General features: G+C 35.5%; 3 protein-coding genes across 5 annotated transcripts; 1 reads left to right on the top strand and 2 right to left on the bottom strand.

The window, feature by feature from the left end:
- Positions 1–274: 274 nt before the first annotated feature.
- Positions 275–1856, bottom strand: LOC121254601 (protein SOB FIVE-LIKE 5-like). Of its 2 annotated transcripts, XM_041154717.1 has the most exons (4): positions 1089–1832; positions 878–961; positions 705–778; positions 275–555 (listed from the first exon to the last, which is right to left on the bottom strand). In XM_041154717.1, the coding sequence occupies exons 1-4, from the start codon at positions 1518–1520 to the stop codon at positions 522–524; spliced, it is 624 nt and encodes a 207-aa protein (XP_041010651.1). In that variant the 5' UTR covers positions 1521–1832; the 3' UTR covers positions 275–521. The 2 variants fall into 2 exon arrangements, with proteins under 2 accessions (XP_041010651.1, XP_041010652.1); XM_041154718.1 differs by lacking the exon at positions 705–778 and having other exon boundaries at positions 1089–1856.
- A 5581-nt stretch (positions 1857–7437) lies between these two features.
- LOC121254600 (1-aminocyclopropane-1-carboxylate oxidase 1-like) lies at positions 7438–8898 on the top strand. Its single transcript, XM_041154716.1, has 2 exons — positions 7438–8107; positions 8204–8898. Exons 1-2 carry the CDS (start codon positions 7557–7559, stop codon positions 8778–8780), a joined length of 1128 nt encoding a protein of 375 aa, XP_041010650.1. The 5' UTR covers positions 7438–7556; the 3' UTR covers positions 8781–8898.
- Positions 8899–14250: 5352 nt separating this feature from the next.
- Positions 14251–16333, bottom strand: LOC121254599 (cyclin-D1-1-like). Of its 2 annotated transcripts, none has more exons than XM_041154714.1 (5): positions 15846–16333; positions 15627–15713; positions 15206–15518; positions 14973–15103; positions 14251–14776 (listed from the first exon to the last, which is right to left on the bottom strand). In XM_041154714.1, exons 1-5 carry the CDS (start codon positions 16119–16121, stop codon positions 14528–14530), a joined length of 1056 nt encoding a protein of 351 aa, XP_041010648.1. In that variant the 5' UTR covers positions 16122–16333; the 3' UTR covers positions 14251–14527. The 2 variants fall into 2 exon arrangements, with proteins under 2 accessions (XP_041010648.1, XP_041010649.1); XM_041154715.1 differs by having other exon boundaries at positions 15206–15515.
- Positions 16334–25126: the final 8793 nt, after the last annotated feature.

The raw sequence follows: 25126 nt of genomic DNA, 5'->3' as shown, positions 1-25126 counted from the left end.
GTGAAAAATGTGAAAATAAATAAGAATACTGAGGCAACACACAGTAAGCCCCAAGTTTTCAGTGAACATCCATTTCCATAGCTTTCGGAAGCAGATATTAAAAATTGCTCTGCTGGATTGCAGATCCACCATCCAGTTTTTGCTCTCATTGCCATTTGAAGTAAAGTTAGTTAATAGCATCTAAAGATGCAAATGAGTGATATAAAGACTGCATGGGGCTCCATGAAAATCAAGAGCTGGCATGACAGCATGGAGACTGCCTAAAAGACAAGGCTGATTTGTACCCACTATTCATTGACAAGGAAATTAAATTTTCCAAACAAGAAATTTATTTCCAAGCATTGTTCTCAGGTTGTTTCCCACTGCATTGACAGGCAAAAGCAGAGAAAAGAAAATAAAAGGCAACGAATAAGATCCCTTTTGAGATTCAGCTGCTTTTACTTTGACAGCCATCCCATCATTTCATTCAGAGCAACTTCTATAGTAACAACAGCATCAGCGGCAGAAGCAGGGAAATCACCTCATCTCAATCCTAACCTCTTCCCTTCAAGCCAACTGTAGAGAAGAAAAATTTAGGTTGATTAATTACGAACAATCATTAGCATGTTAATAGCTCAAGCAATGAATCATAACCATTCAAGCTTTCAATAGTACCACGATATTAGAATTTAAATTAAGAAATATATTAATAAGCAGCACTCAACTGGTTGTTCTGAAGATGGTTTCCAGGCAGGGTGGACTTTGAAAAACCAAAGTGGTCTTGGAATGCAGGTGTACGCTGCGAGAATGCACCAGCTATAAATATACTTTGTATAATTATTTACAAAAGAGAAGTAAAAGCTTCGATCAAACCCCAGCAAGAGTTAGGGACAAGTACCTCAAAACGAGTTTCTGAGAAACCTTGTGAAAAACCCAAGACACTCTCCATTGAAGGTTGATTATTGTCAAGACTGAAGTTGTTCTGCCAAATATTAAAGAAACCATCAGAGAAAATATAATCCAATAATTAATTTCTCCAAGCAACACCGGTTGGATCATGCTATTTTTGGATATTACTTTAGTTAAGGGTGCTATATATGCGAACTTACCCAGGAGAAATTGATAACAGGAGAGCTAGCAGTGTCATCGAGAAAATCATTCAGTTCGTGATCTTCACGGTGTCGGTGTTGTTTTATTTTCTGCCTTTTCCCCACATTCTTCGCCAATGTGGCGGCTCTGGACGCAGGGTAAAAGCACCCACTATCATCATTGACGTGACCTTCATCTTCAAAGAGATGTGGAGGCCCTGAAGATGCATCAGAAACCATAGACAGGTCCTCTTCTTCTTCTTCTTCTTCTTCTTCTTCTTCTTTAGCCTCTTCTTTAGCTCTTTTATCTTTATATTCATCACAGAAACGATTGTTTCTATCTAGAAACCCAGTATCTCTACTTGAAACATTTGGAGAAAGAAAAGAGTGTTCCAAGTATAAAGTCCAACCAGACTCGCACCCACTGCTGCATTCTGAATCAAACACATTCATTTTCCTCTAATTTGGTCAAAGGAAATCCCAAATGGGTTTTCTTATATAAGCCCTGAAATTTTTCAAGAAAGAGAGACAATTAAACTGAGAGTCACTCGTGCTCAAGCTTCCAAGCGCTACACTCTTAAGACTACTTTGTCTTCTCACCAAGCAGTGTTGGATGGGAAGAGTGGAAATGGGGTGTGGGGGAAAATCCAAAGGGAATCAGACTAAAATCCTAGACTAGTTTTGTCCTGACTCTCCCTCCCTATTCGGGTCAGTAAGTGAATGAATCAGAAGTGCCATTCGGGGTTGGGTTATAAGAGGGTGCATGTAAGAGAGAGAGAAGGGGAAAAGCCACAACTTCACATGCTAGACAGCGAGGCACTGTACCCGTAAACAAAACCGGGTACACGTCCGTTTCTCCCTTCACCGTATATGGACACCTATCCCTTCTGCAGTAATGCACCTCTCTCTCGCTCTCTCTCTCTCTCTCTCTCAAATGACAAACTCTTATCTTCACTTTTGTGCGTGATTTAGTGACAATCTCTGATTTGATTAATATGGTTGGTCGTTGGCTTATTATAATTTATATCCATATCTATGAACTATCCAGTGCACCAGGTATCTGTGGTCCTCCAGTGGAGGGTCTAGTGCAGAAATATGGAAAGATGGGATGTTCATTTTCAACATTACAGTGAATACTTTCTAGTGTTTTTTTCTCATTTTACTCAAATTTCCCTCCTTTTTGAATCTCTGCACTGGTAATGTTTAATCAATTGGTATGAAGAATTGAAAATCTGAAAGTGTGGTCAAGAGAACGAACATATTAGGCTTTTGATGCTACAGAACCCCAAAATAAAATGACATAAATATTTAGGTTATTGTCAGTGCATGTCCTCTGATTGGAGGCTCTCTCCCACATCTCTCTCACTATCTAACATATTTTCCAAGAGATCCTTCAAAAAAAAAAAAAACAAAACAAGTTTTTATGGCATGACAGCATGAGTGGAGACTGTAGAAATTTCTTGGGGCAAGGAGTGTAAGTTCTGTAGTTGACTGGGTTTTTATGAATCCACATGCCATCACATTCATAACCAGACAGACAGACAGAGAGAGAGAGAGAAAGAGAGAGAGATTTCTCTACCAAAAATTTACTCAGCCTCCAAGAACTCACACACACATGTGGGCACGTGTGCTTATGCATATGCGGCCTTCCATATATTCACACATGTATGCACGTGCACACGCACTTCAACCTAAAATTCTTCTACTAAATTTACTCCATAAAAATTGACAGTTGGTGATCCTTTGTGTACTACTACCAATGTAAAATCCGACATTTGTTTTCCATATACTCTATCCTTTTACGCCTAAATGGTCTTCTTCTTTTTTTCCCCCATTTATATAATAAATAATATTTTTTGTTTTTTTTATCATTTTAGAAAGAATGGTATCTTGTTTCACTCTTAGGACAGTATTACTAGGACCGATATTTAATCGAATGAAGTTTATCGATGAGTGTAAAGCTACTTTTTATTTTTTTTCCTTTTTTTAAAATCATTTTTTGCACAATTTTAAATATTTTTTTTAAAAAAAAAATCAATTCACTAATATTCATTTCTTTAATCATTAAATAAAAAAATTAAAATTAAAAACTCAATCGATCACTTTTATTAATTCAATTAGCATTTTTCTTCACCCTTAATCTTCGCGATAATGTTCCATAAAGGTAGAAAGGAGGGTGGAATTATGATGGTATTATTTGGACATTTGGCACACATTCTTTGAATTTGTTTTATATTAATTGTTTGTTCGATTATCAGCAGCTATAATTAATGAATAGATCTTTATAAACTCTTCACACTCTATATTTCACATTTTTTTTAATTTTTTATTATCAAATATTTATTATATGAATAATGAATAGAAAATTTGAAATAATTTTAAAAAAATAAATTCAAAAAAAATTTAAAAAATAATATTAAAAAATTTAAAATTTTAAAAAAATATAGAGTGTAGAATGTGGTGGAGGTTATGTAGAAAAACTCATAACTAATATCATGGACTATGGAGGACTACTTGCTTTGCTCTTTTTTATTATTATTTTTAAGTAATTTTTTTATTCTTTTTAATTCATCGGTATTATATAAATATTATAAGTATTCTCCGCTACTGAATTCAGCAGACCTATGTCTGCTGGCCTAGTATAAATTTGGCAAGCCTCACCCTATGTTCCATAAGTTTAATAATATCAAGTGGATGCAAGTAATTTCTTATATTATGCTAAGGAAAAACAAAAAGATCAAGATTTATGGTTATATTTCCAATAAAATTAAAAGTTTAAAAAGTCCATGATGCATGTGAAGTCAAAAAAAAAAAAAAAAAAAAAGTGCACGCACGAAAAGCTTTTCCTTAAATAATTAATAATCTTTCACATGTTTATTGAAAGTGCTCCGTAGTCTTATAATAGTGTATACTATAATTTGAGGATGAGGCTATTTCATATGATATGGCATCTAAAGGTATATAATTTATAAATGGGGGAAAAGAGGGGGAAGAAAACAGAGAGCTCTAAATCCCTAAAGACTCACATGGCACCACAGGAATTTTAATACCCATGTGAAAATTCTCCCTTGGATCACTCATTAATTAATAAATGAGTGATAGCACCTAGATACTCTAATCTGCTGCTTTCTGGCCTTCCAAGGCTGTCATGCGCCCCACCATCAGACTCCATAGCCGCCGATCTATCAGACAGTAGGAGAATATCGCCCAAACAAGTGGCGCGTGTGTCTCATGTGCGGCCTACAGTGCGCGTGGGTTCTAGGCGCCACCTTGCTAGGTGGAGTCCTTTGCCACCACATGCGGCAATTGTCGTGGTCAATGGCTTCAGCTCTCTCAAATCTTATTGTTCTTCTTTTTCCTAGTGTCTACACGCGCCACCACAGCCAGTGGCGGTCCTATGCCGGTGTATCAGTTTATCTGCAGGTTGTTATTTTCCTATATTCCTATTTTCCCTAACCACTGATCAAGATAAAATGTTGGTGATAGTCTCCCTCAGCCAGACCAGATCAGCAAAATGCAACACGCTCATTTCAACTACGATTTTTAGTTGTAGTTTTTTAGTCTGTTTATCAGACATTGTAATCACTTTTACGCAACACCCATTTGCAGGACATGGATTAGAATCAATGTTTTGATTCGAGAACCCTCTTTTTATTTTTATTTTTATTTTTATTTGCTGGTGTTGCTTTTGCTTGTTTTGAGACGATTGTTGGGGACTCTCACCCCATAAAATCTTATATCTTTATAACCACGTATTTTAATCTATGTTTTTGTTAAGAGAAGAAAAAAAAAAAATAACCATCCAAATCTCTCTCTCTCTCTCCATTGATTGGAGGGAGTATCGGTATGTAACCATGTCCAATACAGCTCATCTGGGCCATATTATTTTCAATTGCTGATTTAGGGCTTCACTATTAATGGGCCATGATTCTGTTTCGATCTCCTCGCTGGAGACAAACTAATCAACTAATTAAATGAGTGTGCTTCAACTTAATTGATTAATTACCTTAAGAATAAATAATTAAAAAATATGATATTTTGTAATCTCTACCTATCCATTCATAAAAGCTTCCTAACCAAGATCATAAAAAATAAATAAAATATAAAAAACTTCATAATTATTCCTTCCACCGATAAGTCATGATCAATATAAAAAGAGAAAATTAAATGTCAGCAAAACATCCACATATTTCTAATAAACTACGCAAAATCCGGAACTGGTATCATTGGAAGGTAGTGCTTCTTTTATTCATTAAAAAAAGAAATCAGCAAAGCTGGTTACAGATCATCTAATAACTGAAAAACAGCATACCAAGTAATATCCACAACTGCACCCTTCAATTATTATTATTATTATTATTATTAGTTTCGGAAAATAAAACTTAGGTAAATGGTACATATATAAAAAAAATTATATAGAAATAAATTCATAAAAATGATGTAACTTTATGTGGTATTTATATTTCCTTTATAATAAAAATAATTTTATAAACTAAGGTACAATATCAAGACATGTTACTTTATGTACTTGTGACTAAAATATTTTTATAGAAGAAAAGAACGGAATTTATCAAAAATAAAATATAAAAAAGGAAAATAATATAATTATTACCTTTTTACTACCTATTTATTACTCTTTTTATATTTGATTTTTTTAATTTTTTAATTTTACTTAATTATTAAGGAAATGAATATTAATAAAATTATATATATTTTTAATTTTTTCTTAATGATTAAAGAAGTCAAAAAAATATTTTTAAAAAAATAATAAAATGATAAATACATTATAAATAATAAATAGATAGTAAAAACAGTAATCTTATCACTACTCTCTAAAAAAAAAAAAAAAAATGAGTGCATGAAGGAAAGGGTCGGCAAGACAGGGACATCCAAGCTGGCTCCACGCCCTAAGTGGGGGAGGTAGGGTTCCCATGGGAAGGAGGCCCACGCCACACATACTGCCGGTAATATCAGTCAATCGATGGTTTGTCGTTTAGCAAAAGTACATAGTACGGAAACACGTACGAGGGCGCACCACCACGAACGACCACAGCGTGGGAGTGCCGTGTGTTCCGCTGCTTTTGGGATGCGGACATGAATTTTTTTTCGAGATAAGATTTTATTGCCTTTTCCTTCGCTTTTTCTTTCCCACTCTCCTTTACAATGCGTGTCGTTTATAGGACGATGCTCCTCGTTTTAAGTCTAAGATAAAATTAAATATTTTTAGAAAAATTAAATAGAATATTATTTTTTAATATTATTATTGTTTTAAAATTTAAAGAAATTAAATTATTTATTAAATCTTTTGTAAAAATTTAAGAAATTATAATAATAAGATAAAATTAAATTAAATTAAATGAAATAATTTTTCCTCCAAACCAACCCTAATCGTATAAAAAAATCCTATCTATTTCTTCACCATACATACATTTATAAATATATGTATATAAATAAGTGGGTGCGGCTGCTGTGCCTTCCTATCTTGCTCGCTGTATACTTAGCATAAAAAAGTTTTTTTTTACTTTTTATATTTTTTTAATATATTTAAAAAATAAAAAATATATATTAATATATTTAAAATTACTTCTTTAATTATTAAATAAATAAATAAATAAATTTTCATCAACGGTCGAATGGAAGTATCAAAAGAGTAGGCATAGGAACGTTTTTCTAAATAAATACAGCTGTTGTCAGTTCCAGGTGGCTTGCACTTCTGCCGTCCTACATCTTGGCTACGTTACAGCGGCACGTGGGTATGAGTCTCATTTTCATCACTCATAACCCAAACAATCTCTTTGCTTATAATTCTATTTTAAATGAATAATGTTAATATAAATATAAAATAATAATTATTAATTTTAATGAGGCTACTAGCTATTAGAATAATAAATTGTTAAATAATTATCTAAATACCATTGAATTAAAGTATAAACAACCACTATTTTGAGCCCATCATAACGTTCGTGGACACATAAAAGGACTGATTCGTGGTCAATTTATTTGAAACGTACATTAACAATCATTCATGCAAGATTTAAAAGTTTCATAGGAAGTCAATCATCATATACTTTGGGCCGTTGGTGTTATCGGCCCATAACTACAATAACAGTCCAATTAGGCTACCTGCTTGAACTGTTAGATCGTTACTGATAGAATGGTTCAATGATGAAAATGGCTTAGTTGTCCAGTCCAGTCCAGTCCAGATAAGCCCAAACAATTGTCGAATCCCTGCAGCAACAAAATTGCTCCACTCGTTCAAAGATTTGTAGTTTGATTGGCATCATTTTCAGCCTCTACATATTTTTTTTTTTTTTTTTTTTTCTGTTTTTGAGTTGGGGCTTCGAATTCAGAACTCCATTTTAGAGGCGGGTTATGTCATTGAGGCCACACCTTCGGCAAATGCTCCACTCGTTTGTTCTCTAATCTTATCTACATTTTCTTCTGAAGAATCTAAACCGACCTGAACCCCCTTACTCGCAAGTCACCAACATGGAGGAAGACAAAGGTTGCTTCCATCAAGCCAGCTTCAACGACCAAAAGGGCCGTTTGAGAATCTCAAGAGTCCCCGTGGTACAGGAATTAGCACGCCAAGGACTCCATTACTTGCCAGATAAGTTCATCAAACTGCGCCCGGACCAACCAACCACACCCTCTCTCGTCCATGAGTTCAATACCTTTCCATCCATCAATATGGCTAAGTTACGGCTGGGGTCCGAGCCCGAGGGTCGAGCCCACGAGCTAGCCAAGCTAGCCAGTGGTGCCCAAGAATGGGGAATGTTTTTAATCACCGACCATGGGATGCCCGCTGATGTTTTGCACGATGTTAAGGATGTTGTGAAGGGGTTCTTCGGGTTGTCTTTTGAAGAGAAGAAAGCGAGTGTTGGATCTTATGCGAGTGTCGACAACATGGGTTATGGCCGGAATTTTGTCAAGTCGGAAGATCAGCCGTTGGATTGGATTGATCGGCTGACCATGAAAGCAGCCCCGGAAGGAGCAACTGAGGGACTCCATGTTTGGCCTCAGAAACCCAATAATTTCAGGTACGTTTACTGATTCGCATAATGGACGATTGTCACTGTTATCATCATCAGTTTAATAGAAGATTTCATCAAAGTAAATGACATTGGGAATGACAGGCAAGCCATAGAGCAATACGTCAAAGAATCAAGAAAGGTCTTCAACGACCTACTCGATTCCCTTGCCGAATCCTTATCACTTGAAAGACATGTTTTTGTGCAGTATTTCCATCATAAAGATAGTGAGGTTAATGTGAGAGTGAACTACTACCCACCATGTCCGAGGCCTGACCTTGCCCTGGGCATCACCCCGCACACGGATGCAAGTGCTCTCACTCTTCTAATGGAATTTGACACCACCGGAGGACTCCAAGTGCTCAGGGACCGAAAGTGGGTTGCCGTGCCATGGCCACGGGATACATTGCTGGTGAATGTGGGAGACATCTTAGAGATAATGAGCAATGGAAGGTTGAAGAGCCCATGGCACAGGGTTGTGACCCAAATGGATGCCGACCGATTCTCGATTGCTTTGTTCTACAATCCACCTTCCCGGGCTGAGATCGAGCCTGTAAGGATCAATGCAACCATGGAGCATGAGGTTTACAAGAAGGTGGCGCTTAGGGATTATTTGCAGCACTTTTATAAGATCAATCCCACATCTGAGAAACAAGCAATCGACTTTGCCAAGGTTCAGTGAGTTTGATGTTTTAACGAGGAGAAATTATTTGAAACTCCAAATAGGAAATAGAAAAAGCCTCGGCAGCGTTGAATTTTTTTGTGGGTTGAGGTGAGTTAGGTTAGTTTTGATTCTTGCACCACCATGCAAGCCTATATAGTATATATCACCATGCATTGCATTCTACTACTTTAAGAGGTTGCACCTAACGAATTTGACACAGCCCCATCAAACCCGAGAAGAAGATATGATTCCTTTCTAATCTACTACCTAAAATTTAAAAAACATATTTTAAAATCTAAATTGGGCATGAAATTAATGTAAATCCTTTAACCATGCATAAAATATCAAGGAAAAGTTCGACAATCTCGCATGAACTTAGTTCAAATCATAGTTACAATTATCCTATTGTCCCAAAGTTCTATTCACACCTTCGATGCTAATTATTGATATTGAAAAATCAAAGGCACGCCCACTTGGCAACCGGGACATGTGGACTACTAAAATCAAAGTTTGCAAATAATTTTAGAGAAACAGTATTATTGCCATCTTCAACTGCTCACCGTCCCAACTGCGGTGATGTATCATAAATATTGGTCAAGTATTCTGTAGTTGAGTCGACCCTTTCTTTCATTTGATCCATGAAAGTCTGGGTAATTTGTATGGTATCCGGTTGGTCATAGGTGTCCGTCCCTCTTTCTTTATCTTTTTGTTAGGCTAGAAAGGGAGGCGTCCTTAAAGTAATAAGAAAAAGTCAAAATTTCAACGTGAAAAAATATGCGAAGATGGAGGCAAGTGTGACATGCGTTTCAAATTTCAATGAAGATAGTACGAGTACTGTCTTAAGTTACGCGTGAGGGAGGCACAAAGAAGTCACAAATTTACGTAAGGTCGGCAGAGTCTTCACCAAGAAGAAAATTTTCAGCTTCGGGAGCTGCCATGACACCCACTAAAGTAAGACGTAGCAACGTGTCTGTCAGCATTGGGGTTGAGTATGAAGACGCGAGAAAAAGAGCTTAATAATTATCACCTTCCTTCAAATGCAATTTCCTTTTATTTGGAGATTTTAAGCGTGTGGCTTTTAGTGCATTGTCTTGACTCTCAATCAATCATGCATGCTGTAGAAGTAATAATGGTATTCATTCACAGGCACACACACAGAGAGAGAGAGAGAGAGAGAGACGCAGGTTTACAATTGATATCAGTTGCCAAATTCGAAAACTTATGGTTGAACCATTGGATTTTCATGCTTTTATAAGTGAAATGCTTGAGAATCTACTTTGCTCTGTTTTTATAGGTATTATAATCTTTGTGGGATCCATAGTTTCTGAATCCCCCGTTAATTTCGACACTTTTGTCCAAGTTATTGTCTACTCTTGTTCCTGCTTGAAGTTGGAGTGTCTTTTTTTCTCCCCTAGCTCTGGTCTCCCCCCACCCCTTCTCTCTACGTTCAAATGCTAATACCCATTTCTTTTGCACACACTGGGGCGCACACAGAGAGAGAGAGAGAGAGAGAGAGAGGTGGTGAACTACCTAAATTTCACTACCATTAACAAAGTAAAGACCGTCCCTGCGAGCATTCATTCCTCTGTTGGTAGGCTACTTACATTTCAGTCCCGTTAACCAATCCAAAACTGTCTAATTCGCTGTAATGATCATTTAAGATACCTCCTCCTTCTTCTTCTTGTTGCTCTTAACTCTTCTGATTGCTAAATTCACGATTGTAGACATATGAATATTTGTTTCCAAATTATAAAATTAAGAGCACTCACAATGGTTTGTGTATCCTATCTTTTAAAATACATCATAAAAATCCAGTTTTTTTATTTTACATACTAAGTTTTACAATATATCATACGTCAGTTTATTTTTTTTTTTCTTTACATCATTTAAATGTTATATTATTTAATAGTTTCTTGGAAAAAAAGTACAAGGAGAGAGAAATTATTGTGGGAGACAAAATACATGAAAAGAGAAAAAATAAAGAAAATATTTTTACACTTGTGTACAGTTCACGCTACATGTAGGTGAACACTGTAGCAAAATGGAAAATAGATTTGAAAATTCATGATCCGTTGGAGGCAATTTTGAGCTACTTTTCTTCAAATTTTACATAAAAATAAGTTTTACAAAATAGAAATGCTAAACCCACCGAAGTAGGGTCCCGATAGTGTGTCCCGATGTAATTTTTTTTTACTTAGTGATTAAAGAAGTGTTTTTAATGATGTTGTGAATTTTTTTTAAATATTTAAAGATGTTAAAAAAATATATGTAATAAATAAATAAATAAAATAAAATACACTTATCAAGACCCAAATTTGGATCCCGATTCGGTGGCCATAGCTTTACTCTTTACAAAACCTATTGAGATTGCTCTTAAATTGGGAATTTTTACAGAATGAGAATTACTTTGTCTGTACAATAATCTTGCAAAAGTGAATTTACAAACCAATGAGTCGGCTTATTTTTTGAGTTAAATTTTTAGTAAGTTTTTTGTTGAGCCCAAATTTACCAAATTACCGTTAACTTATCTTTTATGAAAAAAAAATAATAATTTGTGTAAACGTAATAATTCATTTGGAAAATTTGTGTCAATCCAAGAGAGAAGGTTAACCAAGTGTAGGAGAAAACCAAGAAAAAAACGTTGCATGTGGTCGCTTCCATAAAAGAGCAAAGCAAGGGTTAACAATAGGAATGGCAATAATAATGGGAAAATGCTAGGGACCGATGATTTAGACTTCTAATCAACCGATACTTGGTTTTTTTTTTTTTTTTTTTAAATTTAATGGTTAAGGAAGTGTTTATTAGTGAATTGGTTTTTTTTTTTTTTTTAGAAAAACATTTTAAAAAATATTTAAAAAATATGTGAAAGAAAAAAATTTACTCTTATCGGTATCTTTTATCAATATCAAAACCCATAATAATAATAATAACAAACCACATTGACGAGGGAGGGAGGCACCGTGGTTGATCAATTAAAGAGGAAAGAGATGGGGATTGGGCGTTGAAGGTGTAGTTCATGAGCTCACGTGAAGAGGGAGGTGGTGGGCTCGGAGGTCATGAGTTGCCTTCAAAAAGATTGTCAATGCTGGTTTGTCTCATTCATTGGCTTGGCTCCTCCTCTATTGAGTCGGTCCTAAATGGTCAAGACCCTTGGAAAGCCTGTGGGCGAAAACTTTCCGTACTATCACTAAAAGTAAGCTTGTGATTTGTGAATCTGTCGCCTTGTGAGCAGGGAGGGGTCCATTCCCTGGTCTCAAGGCCCAGGCTTTCCATTTGCACACTCCACTCTTTCGGCAGATAAAATTATTAGAAACTCTCTTAAATAACATTGGAAGTAGTATGTGTTTGTACTCAGAACATGTAATAATTACTCTGTACGAGCACCCAATAAAAAAACAGAATTCCACGTTATGCATGTCCCCACCTAAAATAAAATAAATCCCTTGCGACAATTACCTCATTCATCTTTCCTATCTGAACAGTGAACACTCCCCTCCGGTCCGGTGCAATGCAGGAAAATTTGATGAAGAGAGAAAGCTGGTTTCCTCTCCCAACTTTTTAAACAGCCTGGAATGGGGCCCAACCTTGACCACTCTTATGGGGAATCCCAGCCACTAACTTGTGCTCCCCATTTTTAGCCCCCTTTCAAACCATAAAGAAGAAAATAGAAACCTCTAGACAGTGGAGTCGATCCCATGTTTTGGTGGTACTGCGTATAAAACTAGAAGGCTTAAGCATTCACATTAGATTTTCTATAAAATTTTTTATAATTTAGTAAAAAAATATATTTTTTAAAATTTTTTCTTAAATTTTACTCATCTTTCAAAACCTTTTTACATCTCATTCCCTATCTATTCTCTATTCTATTAAAATAATATTTTTTTATTTTTCTTTTATTATTTTTTTTTCTCACTTTCATTTACAAATATAAGTACTCAATATTTTTTTTTTTATGTTTTGAACCATTACTCTAGTGAATATTTTAAATAAAAATTTAAATTTTTTTTAATATTTTCTTAGTTATTTAAATTATTTTTAAAAGTAATATTTAAAACTACAACAAATATGAGTATGAGAGAAAGTGTAGATGATTGGAAGAAGAATTAATTTAATTGAAATGAAAAAAATATTGATAAAAGTGATTTAGAAAATAAATAGTAGTTTCTCAAATATGGAGAACCACTATTCATTTCCTAAACCTTTTTCATAAAATAGAAATCCGTATAGAGGGAAGTTTTGAAAGTATTTCCTTTCTCAAATTATAAGAAAAAGATAATTTTAAGAAACCCAATGGGATGCTCTAACAACTCTAATTATTGTGATCCTACGACCTCTCTCTCTCTAACATCAATAAAATAGTCCAAATCAAATGGATTTTTTTAAAAATTATATTTTTATACTTCCTTTACTACTACTTTATTATTTAATTTTTTTAATTAAATTATATAATTATATTAATTGATTGAATTTATTTAAACTAGAAGGCCACTCGCACCCCGCCTCCCATCCACCCCACTTTTGTATGGCAAGGCGAGCAACCCTACTCCACCCATGTAGGAGTAGGATCTCCCGTCTAGGAACCTTAGCGAGGGTGGGTGAGTGGTGGGGAGAGCCCAACTTTATCTCGCATTTCTCTCACCCTACTCCTGATTACATTTATAGATATTATATTTATATAAATATAAATATATTTATATTTTATAAATTATATATAAATATATATTATAATTTATTTAACTTGTTCACAAAAATTACAATAGTGGATAGCATCCCTGATTAAATTAAAAAAAAATAGTAAACTAATGATAAAAGAGGAGTAAATTTATCTTTTTTTTTTATTCGGATGGGGCGGGGGCGGCGGCGGCCAAGTGGCACACACGAGCTTTCTGTTCGCTTACAAGCTCTGAGGTGATGTGTACTCTATGTGGTGGTCTCCACCCCCAATCTCTGTCACCCCACACACACCGTCCATCCAATCAAATCTTTGCCTTCCCCTATATTAGTTGTAGTGGTACTACTCCGACTGTTCACTCACAAAACTCCATTCTTACACGTGTACGGACCCGATTCTTTCTACCTCTGTGTCTCCCCCACCCCATCCACTCACATCTTTTCCCTCCAAATCTCCTCTCTCCCCAACCTTTTCACTACCCTCTTACGTGGCTTCTGCCCGTCATGCCACCAACTTTCCACCTATCAAATTTGATTTTTCTTTTTACGATTTACTATAATTTTATCACGTGTCTCAGCAATGATGTCGAATATGTAGGTTAGATGTAGGTTCGACATCTACGGATTCGAGATATAACCGTCGAGCACCAACAATCAATGGGTCCAATATAACACTCATCAATCAAAAGAGAAATAGAGAGAGAGAGAAAGAGAAAGGCTCCTTGGTCGGGGCTTTGTGAATTATAGAAACATCATTGGACCTCCTTATAGAGTAGTATAGACAGTAAATGTGCGTATTTGACTAGACTCCACAAAGTAGCCGAAACCCACCGCAGCTTAGACTTCAAAAGTGGTTATATTAACAGGCATCATATCATCAACTACTTAATATCATATATCATGTTACTCTATCATATATCATTTATCGATTTTAATGAAACAAAAAAGGAAAAAAAAAAAAAAAAAAAACTCTTTCCTAATACGTACCTTCTTGCAATCCCGACCGTGCATTTTATAATCCAAATTATAAAAAATAAAACTTTAAATTGACGCTAAAAGAAAAGGAGAGATAAATAAAACCGGTTTGGGCTTATCTAGTGCTGCTGTAAATCCGGGGCAGAGGATCGTTGCCACTTGATAGGCCGCTCCTCTTCCGCTACGGTTAAGCCAATAGTGGCGGGGTTCTCGGTACGCGTCTCGCAGCTTCCACAGTCAGCGGCGTCGAGCACCGCGACTGGGCTGGGCGGAGCCGCCGGCTTAGATCTCCTGTCTTTTGGGCAAGCTGCCGTGCACGTGTCGGTCAGGTACTCCACCATTAGTTGGTGACAGCTTCTCACCCTTTCCTGTCCCCAAAATAGAAAAAGGGTAAAAAGAAAAGAAAAAGACTAAAAATTTATTACACTGCTTTCAATGACCTTCTCTACAGTACATTCAACACACCACGCTTCTCTTTGAATTTCTCGCGAAAGAGGAGACATTTATTTACGAAACAAGCCCAACACGAATTAAAATTAAATTATATAGACGCCAGAATAATACTTTGTTTACTCTCTCATGAAAAACAACAGGCAATTTGCCATCGACCACCGGCGAATCAGAAGCATCAGCAGTAGCACAAAGCACAGCCGCTGCTGCTATTGTCGATGGCGCATAAACCAAGAAATCGACCACTGAAACATAATATTTAAAGTATAAACTTAAACTGTTAGTAATAATCTAGTATCAAAAACAGAATCCGAGAAGTAGTTGGGATTGGGTTGGGTTTGGATTACCGCGGGTGGTGCTGATAATAAGATCCGAGCAAGCAGAGAAGACCAGGTTGAAGAGCTCGGATTTAGGAGTGGAAGAAGATGGAAGCTTGGAGATGAAATAGTCGAGAAAATCGAACGGTGTGACCGAGCGCAATCTCCAATTGAGAATGGCCATGACCCGGAGCTCCATTCGCTGCACCGTTTTGGGATCGAACACGAACTTGGGGTCAAGCACTTGGAGGTCCAGTAGGAGTGGGACCTGGGGTTCCTCCATTTTCGCCGCCAAAGACAAGCACGCCACTGATAGCAGCTGAAGCGGCCACCCATTTGGCTGCTGAGATGAAAACAAGACGATCGGCAAAGCTCAGTGTCAGACACACTCCCGGTGAATCCGGAATTTCTTCCGAAAATCAAGTGTTTTTTCCCGGGAAATTACTCTTACCAGTAAAGAATGGGACGAGAGGAAACGATCGAAGTAGTTGACGGAGAGGAACGCTGTAACCGGCCTGAAGTTATAGTACGCGTGCACCTGTGTCACGCAGAAAACCACCACACCAACAAATCCAAAATTCAACATCCGCACTACCTTTAGATACCGTATATGTAATGTATATATACCTACCTACGCACGTACTTTTTATCTGTAAAGCAAACTGAGTACCTTTAAGATCCAGTCGATGGAGTCTTGGCGAGTGTTGACGTCGATCGAGCGGTCACGACAGCGTCTGAGGTAGTCCGGGATGGGAAAGTGGAGGAGTTCCGAGTCGACGAGCGCGGAAATGGTGGACTCATCGGAGGGCGGAGGATGAACGAAGAGAGACGATGATGCAGTTTGATCGGAGATCCACGTATCTGCGTCCAAGGAGATAACGTCGCCGACATCATCGCTGCAGTACAAGCTAGCAGTGGCGGCGGAGTGGCCCGCCGAGTGAGGCATTGCGGCAAGGAGAGAGGGAGACTAAGGGAGAATTAAGTAAGGCGACGGCATTTGTAACGGCGGTGAGAAGGAGAACGGTTGGGGTGGTGGTGGTGGAGATGGAGTAGGGGGTGCTTAGTTTGGTCATGGCTCGCCTTTCGGGTTTGGACATAACAGTCTTTATCAGCTAGCTCTATGCCTCTGTCCCTCTCGCGCGCGCGCGCGCTCTCTCTCTCCTCAGCTTTTTTTTTTTTTTTTGAAGAGCTAATTGTAAATAAAAAAATTATACTTTTTAGGTCATATATTATACATAATTTTTTAAATTTTAATTTTTTTAAAATATAACATGTAAAGATAATGAGTAGAAAAGCTAGTAAATACGAATAAGAACGTATCCTACCCACTAATATTTTTTTATAGAACTTTTAAGTATAAATTGTTGTATTAATACATCACTTATAATGAGATTTACTATAATTTTAAAAAAATATTAATATTTGTTGACATAGTTAATGGAAAAAACTTTCACACCAGTTGCATGTTAGGTGCGTAAAAAATAGGAATTCTAAATAAAATTTCTCATTTTTGTAATTATAATAAATTTTACAGTAGATAGTTAATCAAATTATAAATAACATATGCACATATGCACATATAAGCCCAAAATCAGTAAATGTTCCTCAGCTGGGGCTATCTATTGAAGTGGAAGAATCTTTGGACAGCTAACTAAATTGAATTCGTGTCCTTTATAGCTGTTTGAGTAATACTAAATGGTTCTACAACCACCGCGTATTTTTTTTAAAAGGAATAAAATTTATTATTAAAGATTTAATTGTTTTATATAAATTTTATATATTTTTTTTTATTTTTTTTAAAAATAAATGGACAGATTTTTTACTGAATATAAGATTATGAATGGCACTACAGTCATCGAAAAAGTATCCTGAAAGTATGTTCGGATATGTGTATTTTACCTTTTTTTTTTCTTTTTTATGTATGTTTTTTATCATTATAAATATTTTAAAAAAATAAAAAATTCTTAACATCATTAAAAAAATATTTCTTTAATTATTAAAAAAAATACTTTTGAAACATACTTTCGAGACCCAACTTCGGTGGTAAGATATATCTCTTGTAGCCCAAAACTAAAGGACAGAACAAAAAGAGAGTGGTCTTGTCCGAAATTAAGCATAATTGGCAAAAGATATTAGAAAGGCAATCTTGTTGACTTTGGTACGCATCTAATATATATCCTTTGAGTTGGGATATTTATGTCCAAATTTCAAGACTCAACCCCTCTTTCAACGCGCTCTCGCTATGTTCATCATGTTCATGCATAACAACACTATTGATGACAGCACGATTCATACAAAAGTGGCATTAATGATATAATTCATTACTGTCTTCTGCAGAATGTTGTAGGCAGAACCTTTTATTTCATGAATTTTGTTGTTTTGGTTTATATAATAAGAATCTAATGCAAAAAAACTAATCTCGCCTACATCCGCCTCACTTTTGTATTCATCTTTAATAAATAAATAAAAATACTTGAATAAATTCACTGCTGGTAAGTACGGCGTCGTTTCATATATCTTCCTAAGGAAGACTTCCTTCATACGTTCCCCCCTTCTTCTTCCTTCTTCAGTCCTTCTTCAGTTCTTCTTCTTCCTTCTCCCTTCTCTATCGCGTCTCCCGTCCCAATGACTGAACCATCCCTTCTCTCTCGCGTCTTCCGTCCCAGTGCCAGTGTGCCACCGTTCGTCGTTGCTCCTCCGTACCGCCGTTCCTCGTTGCTCCTCTATTCAGCTTCCACCTACGGTGAGCCCTAAATTTAATTCAAGTACGTCTCTTATGAATTGGAGCCAGCAGTTGTGATTCTTGTGAATTGGTTGTATTGAATATTCAATATAGTCCCAACACGGCGCTCAAAACCCTGAATTTTACATTGTATTGCAGACTTGCGCTCGAGCGAGGTGTCAAGCGCAAGTCGAGCGCACGTTGTATTGAACATTGGCTGGAGCGCCACGTCGAGCGCAAGTCGAGCGAACCTCTCTGGATGGATTCTGCTCGAGCGCCACGTCCAGCGAACCTCTCTGGATGGTTCTGCTCGAGTGCCACGTCGAGCGCAAGTCGAGCGAACCTCTCTGGATGGATTCTGCTCGAGCGTCACGTCGAGCGCACGTCGAGCGAACCTCTCTGGATGGGTTTTGCTCGAGTGTCACGTCGAGCGAACCTCTCTGGATGGGTTCCGCTGAGTCGAGCGCAAGTCAACCGAACCTCGATGTAATAATACATCGATACATTAATATATTATGATACAATAATACAGGTCTTATTGTATAATACAATAGCCTAGTTTATTTTTAAACTAATTTTTTGCTTCTAATTTAATTTTTTTAGCTTCATTGATTGTGATATGGATCCTAGACATAGTGGAAATGATCGTCCACAAAGGGATGTGGCGGATGCCAATGCTACAACTCCTACACCGGTGGGTACTTCCACCCCTAGAGCCACATCTAGGGCAGCTACATCTAGAGCAGCTACATCTTGTGCGAGTAGTCGACTCCCACTCCCAGTTGATATAGAGGATGAGGATATGTTCAACGAAGAGGAGGAGATGCCCATTGAGCAAGATCAACCACCACGACCTTCTAAAAAGAGGTCGTGGACATGGGAGCATTTCACCAAAATTCCTGGTGAAATTGCGAACCCAGTAGCAAGATGCCATTACTGTGGATCACTTTGTGGATGCCATTCGAAGAAGCAAGGTACCAGTGTGTTAATAGCACATCTAAATGGTTGTCAACGATATAAGATAGCGAAGGGATTGCAAGCCACTGATCAGACCAACCTCAGTTACCAAACTTCTACAGCCACTGATGGTACACAGACTAAGAAATTGGTCATCCCTCAATACAGTGAGAAGATGTTGAGGGACATGCTTGCAGAGATGATAATTACTGATGAGATGCCATTTACCACAGTCGAGAAAAGAGGCTTTCGAAAGTTTCTAAAGTTTGTTGAGCCACGATTTCTCATTCCATCACGGTATACAGTGATGTGAGATTGTATGAAGAGGCATGCGAAGGACAAGGAGGAGATGAGGAAGATGTTTATTACCACTGGCCAGAGAGTGTCTTTTACGACTGACACATGGACTTCCATACAGAACGTCTGCTACATGTGTATCACAGCACACTACATTGACAGTGAGTGGATTTTGCATAAAAAAATTATTGGTTTTAAAGAATTGTGGATCATAAAGGTGCATCCATTGGGGCGAAGATGGATGATTGTTTAAAGGACTGGGGAATTTGAAAAGTACTGTGTATTACAGTTGACAATGCCAGTGCGAATGAAACAGCAATTGATTGGTTTAAGCGGAACACGACGGTGAGAGATGATGTCATTTGGGCCCACGAGTTTATTCACGTTCGATGTTGTGCTCATATCATTAACCTCATAGTTGTTGAGAGATTAAAAGAGGTTCATGATTCCATAACCCGAGTCCGCAACATTGTACGATATGTGATGGGTTCCCCTCAAAGGCTTGCCAAGTTTAAGGCAATAGCAGAAAATCTGAAGATTGAATGTTCTAGTATGCTGTGCTTTGACGTTCCGACTCGATGGAATTCTACATACATGATGTTGGATGTGGCACAGAAGTACCAAAAAGCATTTGAGCGGATGGAGGTCAAGGATGGGGGCCTGAGGTATGCTTTGTTGGAGCCAGCAGAACAGGGGTTCGGTGCGCCGGACGCACATGATTGGACCAGTGTGAGTTATTTTGTTGAATTTTTAAGAACTTTTTATGAGATAACCATGCGGCTATCTGGATCCAAATATACGACTGCGAACTCATTTTTCAGCGAGCTCTCGGAGCTTCACTTCTAGTTGGAAAATAGTTGTACTGACTCTACTGGATTGTTATCTGCTATGGCTACGAGGATGAAGATCAAATATGATAACTATTGGGGGAATATTGAGAAGATAAATAGATTGCTATTTGTGGCTATGATCCTTGACCCCCCGAGTTAAGTTGGCCGTTCTAGAATTTTGGGTAAATTTCTTCCTCGGGGCAGTGAAGGCTGCAGAGTTTATTAAATTGCTAAAAAGTGATGTTGATGACTTATATCATCACTACAGTACTAGTGCTCAGCCTTCATCCTCAGTTGGTAGCTCCTCACATTCGAGGCCGACAGGATTGACAGTTTCCTTAGGTGATACTGACTCATCTGTAAGGGTTAGAGGCAATCGTATTATACAGCAGTATCATCAACTCATGTCAACAAGGAATATTATGCGTTGTATATCTGAGGTTGAACGATATGTTATGGAAGCTGTCGAGGCACCTAGTGATGTATTTCAGTTATTAACTTGGTAGAAAGTTAATTCCACCAAGTATCAAGTCCTTTCCCGTGTGGCCCGTGATGTGCTAGCCATTCCTGTCACTACGGTTGCCTCAGAGTCGGCATTTAGTACTGGAGGTTGCGTGTTGGATGCTTATCGGAGTTCATTGTCACCGTCAACCGTGGAGGCCCTCGTTTGCACACAGAATTGGATAAGTGAAACGCCTATTGGACTAGATACCGTTGGCGTTGATGCCGAGAGCTATAGGCTTGAATCGGGTAAGTTTATATGCTTTTAAATGATGATTTAATTATTTTTAATGTTTCTAACTTCTACTTTTTATGATTTTATAGATCTAATTGTGAACCCAAACATAATTACTGATGATTGAGAGTCTGGAACGGACGCTACTTAAGAGTTGGGATGGAGTTGAGAGAACCTCCTTTCTTGGTAAGAATCAAATTATTCTTTTATCGTATTCAATTTTTTATTATCAATTTTTTTCATCTATTGATTGCTACTTTCTATCTTCATTTCAGGCATGACCAATGGAACAAAAAGTATTTGAGTGAAATCCGTGTTTAATCGAATTGTAGTTATATTTCAAATTATAGTCATATTGTTATTACGTTATAAATGAGACTGTTATAACTTATGGCTACATCATACATGTTATTTACTTTTTAAACTATTTATATAGTTATATTTATGTAGTTATATACCGAGCAAAGACGTAAGATAAGTACTCTTTATTCTATAATTTCTATTAGTACTTATCCATCCTCTCTCAAACGTTTAGAATTTATTATCCAACTGAAATTAATCGAATTATAGAAATTCGTACCATCATTCTTTTTTATAAAATTTTAAATTTATGTAATTTTCAACTCATGAGTCATGAGCACTTTTAATGCTAAATTTCAGGCGGACATAAAACAAATTAAATATATAATCAAAATTCAGTAACAAAATCAGAACGAATATTTAAATTATTGAAAACTCTTGAATAAACCAAATATTTGTAGATCGTTTCACTTTTAAAAAAACTATATATGTTGCTCACTATCTGAAACGAAATTGAACAATAAAATTTAAATAATAATAAAAAAAAGAACAAAATTTTCGAAATTGAGTTCGGAAATTTTGTTCGGAGTCGGAGCTCTGACCTCCGTTCGGAACTCCCTCCGACCTCCGATCGGAATCGGACTCCGACTACGTTCGGAGTCGGAGGGGAAATTCGGCTCCGACTTTTGTTGGAGTCGGAGGTCGGAAATGACAACTCGGACTCCGTCGGAGTCGAAGCCCACCCCTAGTAGTCAGAGATGAGGAAAAAAAAAAAGAAAACTGCTAGAGCCACCCCTGGTGGCTTCCGTTGGGAGCTACCGCTGGCTATAGCATGTGTTTTTTGATATGTTTTTTTTCAATTATTTTTTATAGACAAATTTTTTAATATTTTTAAATATTTAAAAAATAAATAAATTTAGAATATTATTAAAAAACAATTTCTTAATCATAAAGTAAAAAAAAATATATTAAAAATACTTTCTTAATTATTAAGTAAAATAAAAAAATATTTTTACTTAGTAATTAAGAAAATATTTTTTAATGATATTATAAATTTTTTTATTTTTTAAAATATTTAAAATTGTTAAAAAAATCTATATAAAAACATTTAAAAAAAATAAAAATATATATATTAATGCAAGCGGTAGCTCTAATAGAAACCGGGAGCAGGACGCTTAGTATGTAAAAAAAAAAAAATACGACTATATATCAGTCGCACTCCCATACACTTCAATACAAATTTTTTTTTTTTTTTTTTATTTGTAACCGCAGCATGAGGTGTGCTGCGGCAGCATACCTTAAACTGCAATAAATATTTTTTCAAAAAAAAATATGGTGAGGCTACAAGTAGGCATACGCACCCGTGTAGAACCAGTGCGGATAGGACACCGATCAGATGTCAACAGATACTCGTTGAATTAGGTAGGCACATAAAAACCCATGAAGACAGCAAAGCCTAGAATGAATTTTGAACTGTAATATTTGATTTGACTCTTCTACTTCCAACTCTGGTTCATCACTCCATTTTCACTCTGACATGAATAAACAGTGCATAGTTAGATCACATATGTTTGGAGATTCAAACACACACACACACCAATCTAAATAAGATTTCGATATTGCACCATTAAATAAAATATGCAAGTTTAGATTTTCAAGTTTGATTGTCCATAGAAAATAATAATGTAATACAAAAGTCGTTGAAGTGTACATGTTTGGGCGAGAAGAATGCTGAAACCCCATAGAATGGCTTTTGTATTAAGATGTTGTCTTGACGTGTATATTAAATTCTCACTTGGAGACTATGAAAATGTTCATATCCCTAACAAAATTCGCCAAAGTCCTGCTCTAATATTTTTTTCAGGAAAAGCGATAGAAGGATTTTTAGAAATTAGATATTCATCTTATCTCATTATTATAAATTTTTTAAATTTTTATATAAAATATAATAAATAATATAATTTTTTTTTAAATCTTACTTTAACTTTTTTTAATTTTAAAATTAAAAATAATATTTTAAACTTTTTATTCAAACAAAAAATTCTCATCCTATTGATTCATAAAATTTACTGAAAGCTAATTACAAAGAACGAGACAACATTGTATCAATAGCAACCTGCCAGCCAACACCACGGCCGAACAGAAAGGGAGCACATGCTTTGGCAATCCCATATCTCGAGGCTGCAATACATATCTATATCTATATGTACCTGTGAGCTGCTACAGAAATAACAGGAGACATTACTATTGAAGCAGATAAAGCATACCAATCCTTATCCTTATCGTTGGAGTTAAAGTTATTTTTTAATTTTGATAAAAAAATATATATATTTTTCATAATTTTAAAACCATCCTATCTATAATTTCATATTAAATTAATTATTAAATTTATCAAAATAATAATTAAAAATTAAAAATTAAAAGAAAGACATCTCAGATATTATCAGCAACTTATTTGTTGGCCTGGAATCATGGCCGACGACTCAATACATATTAAAGCCTAAGAAAAAATTTAAGTGAGTGATCCGTAACTATAATATAATAAAATATAAATTATTATATAGAATATTTTTAAAATTTTTAATAAAATGAGATTTTATTTAAAATCTTTAAATATAGTTTTTGTAAATTTATATTTACAATAAAACTTAAAATGAGGTCTTAATGAAGATTTTGTGCCTTAATTTAGCAAGATCTTAAAAAAAAATTTAAAATATAAATAATTTATTGTATTACTTATCAAAAAAATTCATTGTATTAAATATTAAATTTAGTATTATGGGCCTTGCACTCATTGAAAACTATAAAAATTATTTAAAATTTTATTTAATGAAGTGGTTTTTATTTTATTTTTCCAAATCAAATTAAAAAAAAAAAACCTCATTTTTATTTTTGGGAGCCACGCATAAGGTGGGGGCCTTAGGCAATGGTCTTACCATTGAACTGGCCCTGCCTGGAATTAGATGGGAGCTTTTTAGCTAATAATATTATATTATATTATTATAACAAATAAAAATTACTGTAACTATAACCCTATATGAATTTAATTAGGTTATTATTTAAATGATAAACTATATTACTGTACACCGTTTATATAGGAAGAAGTTGATTTTAATTTTTATAATAAAATATTGCTTTTGATGATGAAGAGTACATCTTTAAATTCATTGTAGCTCCCCTCACACGTCATGCAATCAATTTGAAGATGTACTTAAAATCATTGTAGTTCAAAGTTCAAACTTTTATATTTTGATGAAGCCAATGTAGATAATTTTATCTATATTTCTTCAAATTTAAATCTAAAAAAAATATATTATTAAAAAATTACATTATAACATTATTTTAACTATATAATATTTTTTATTCAATTTTTTTCTCTTATTTCATAAAATTTAATAAATACTTAATTCAAACTATCTTATTATTATTCATAAAATTATTATCTCATCTCATTATCGATTACAGAGACTAAGAACATATTGTTTGGATCTTGCATTATCAGGTAGTTAGCTGTCAACTCACATTTCTCTCAATGATCATGTTCTAGTGTAAATGCCTCTTCGTGATAATACTATGACCAGGAATTATTTTCAGAACTAGAATACCACTCATACCATAAAGAAATTATATGCATGTTAGATCTAAAGCTTTGAAGTATTAATAAATGAATATTTTTTTGTTCGTACCATTTTTTTTTAAGACGATAGTGAATTGGTATATACTATACTATATAATTCCTTCCCCAAAAAAAAAAAAAAAAAAAAAAGGAAAGAGAGAAGACTCAGATAATTTTATGATTTACTGAGTAGAATAGCTACATAGAATAGCTAAAAGAAATGGAAACGGAAATAGTCAAAATACTGTAGCGTACTAATGTGTAATTAAAAATATTCAGATGTGTTCTGCATTGTTTCTTGTACGAAACATCGGACAAGATAAATGGTAACGGTAAAAAATGTACAGTGTAATCGATTAATCACATGCACGAGTGCCCCGAATGAGATCGAGATGCAGCCGAACGGATCACTACAGCTGAATTTTCACATTTCCGCATACATCTATACAAACACGACCGAGACTATCACTGCAAATCGATCGAATATGGCCCT

Source organism: Juglans microcarpa x Juglans regia, chromosome 3D (assembly GCF_004785595.1).
Source record: "Juglans microcarpa x Juglans regia isolate MS1-56 chromosome 3D, Jm3101_v1.0, whole genome shotgun sequence".
Taxonomy (NCBI): domain Eukaryota; kingdom Viridiplantae; phylum Streptophyta; class Magnoliopsida; order Fagales; family Juglandaceae; genus Juglans; species Juglans microcarpa x Juglans regia.
The sequence above is the reverse complement of the archived record's forward strand: the minus strand, read 5'-3'. Positions and strand labels throughout refer to the sequence as shown.

Bases quoted from the DNA above. Each gene is read 5' to 3' on its own strand.
- LOC121254601 (XM_041154717.1), bottom strand. From the start codon at position 1,520: ATGAATGTGTTTGATTCAGAATGCAGCAGTGGGTGCGAGTCTGGTTGG. The intron at 779-877 runs GTACTTGTCCCT...GCATTCTCGCAG, and splicing joins TCTCAGAAACTCGTTTTGAG to CGTACACCTGCATTCCAAGA. The intron at 556-704 runs GTTGAGTGCTGC...TCTTCTCTACAG, and splicing joins AACCATCTTCAGAACAACCA to TTGGCTTGAAGGGAAGAGGT.
- LOC121254600 (XM_041154716.1), top strand. From the start codon at position 7,557: ATGGAGGAAGACAAAGGTTGCTTCCATCAAGCCAGCTTCAACGACCAA. The intron at 8,108-8,203 runs GTACGTTTACTG...TGGGAATGACAG, and splicing joins CAGAAACCCAATAATTTCAG to GCAAGCCATAGAGCAATACG.
- LOC121254599 (XM_041154714.1), bottom strand. From the start codon at position 16,121: ATGCCTCACTCGGCGGGCCACTCCGCCGCCACTGCTAGCTTGTACTGC. The intron at 15,519-15,626 runs GTAAGAGTAATT...TTTTCATCTCAG, and splicing joins TCTCGTCCCATTCTTTACTG to CAGCCAAATGGGTGGCCGCT. The intron at 14,777-14,972 runs GTATTATTCTGG...TTTTGGGGACAG, and splicing joins TTCATGAGAGAGTAAACAAA to GAAAGGGTGAGAAGCTGTCA.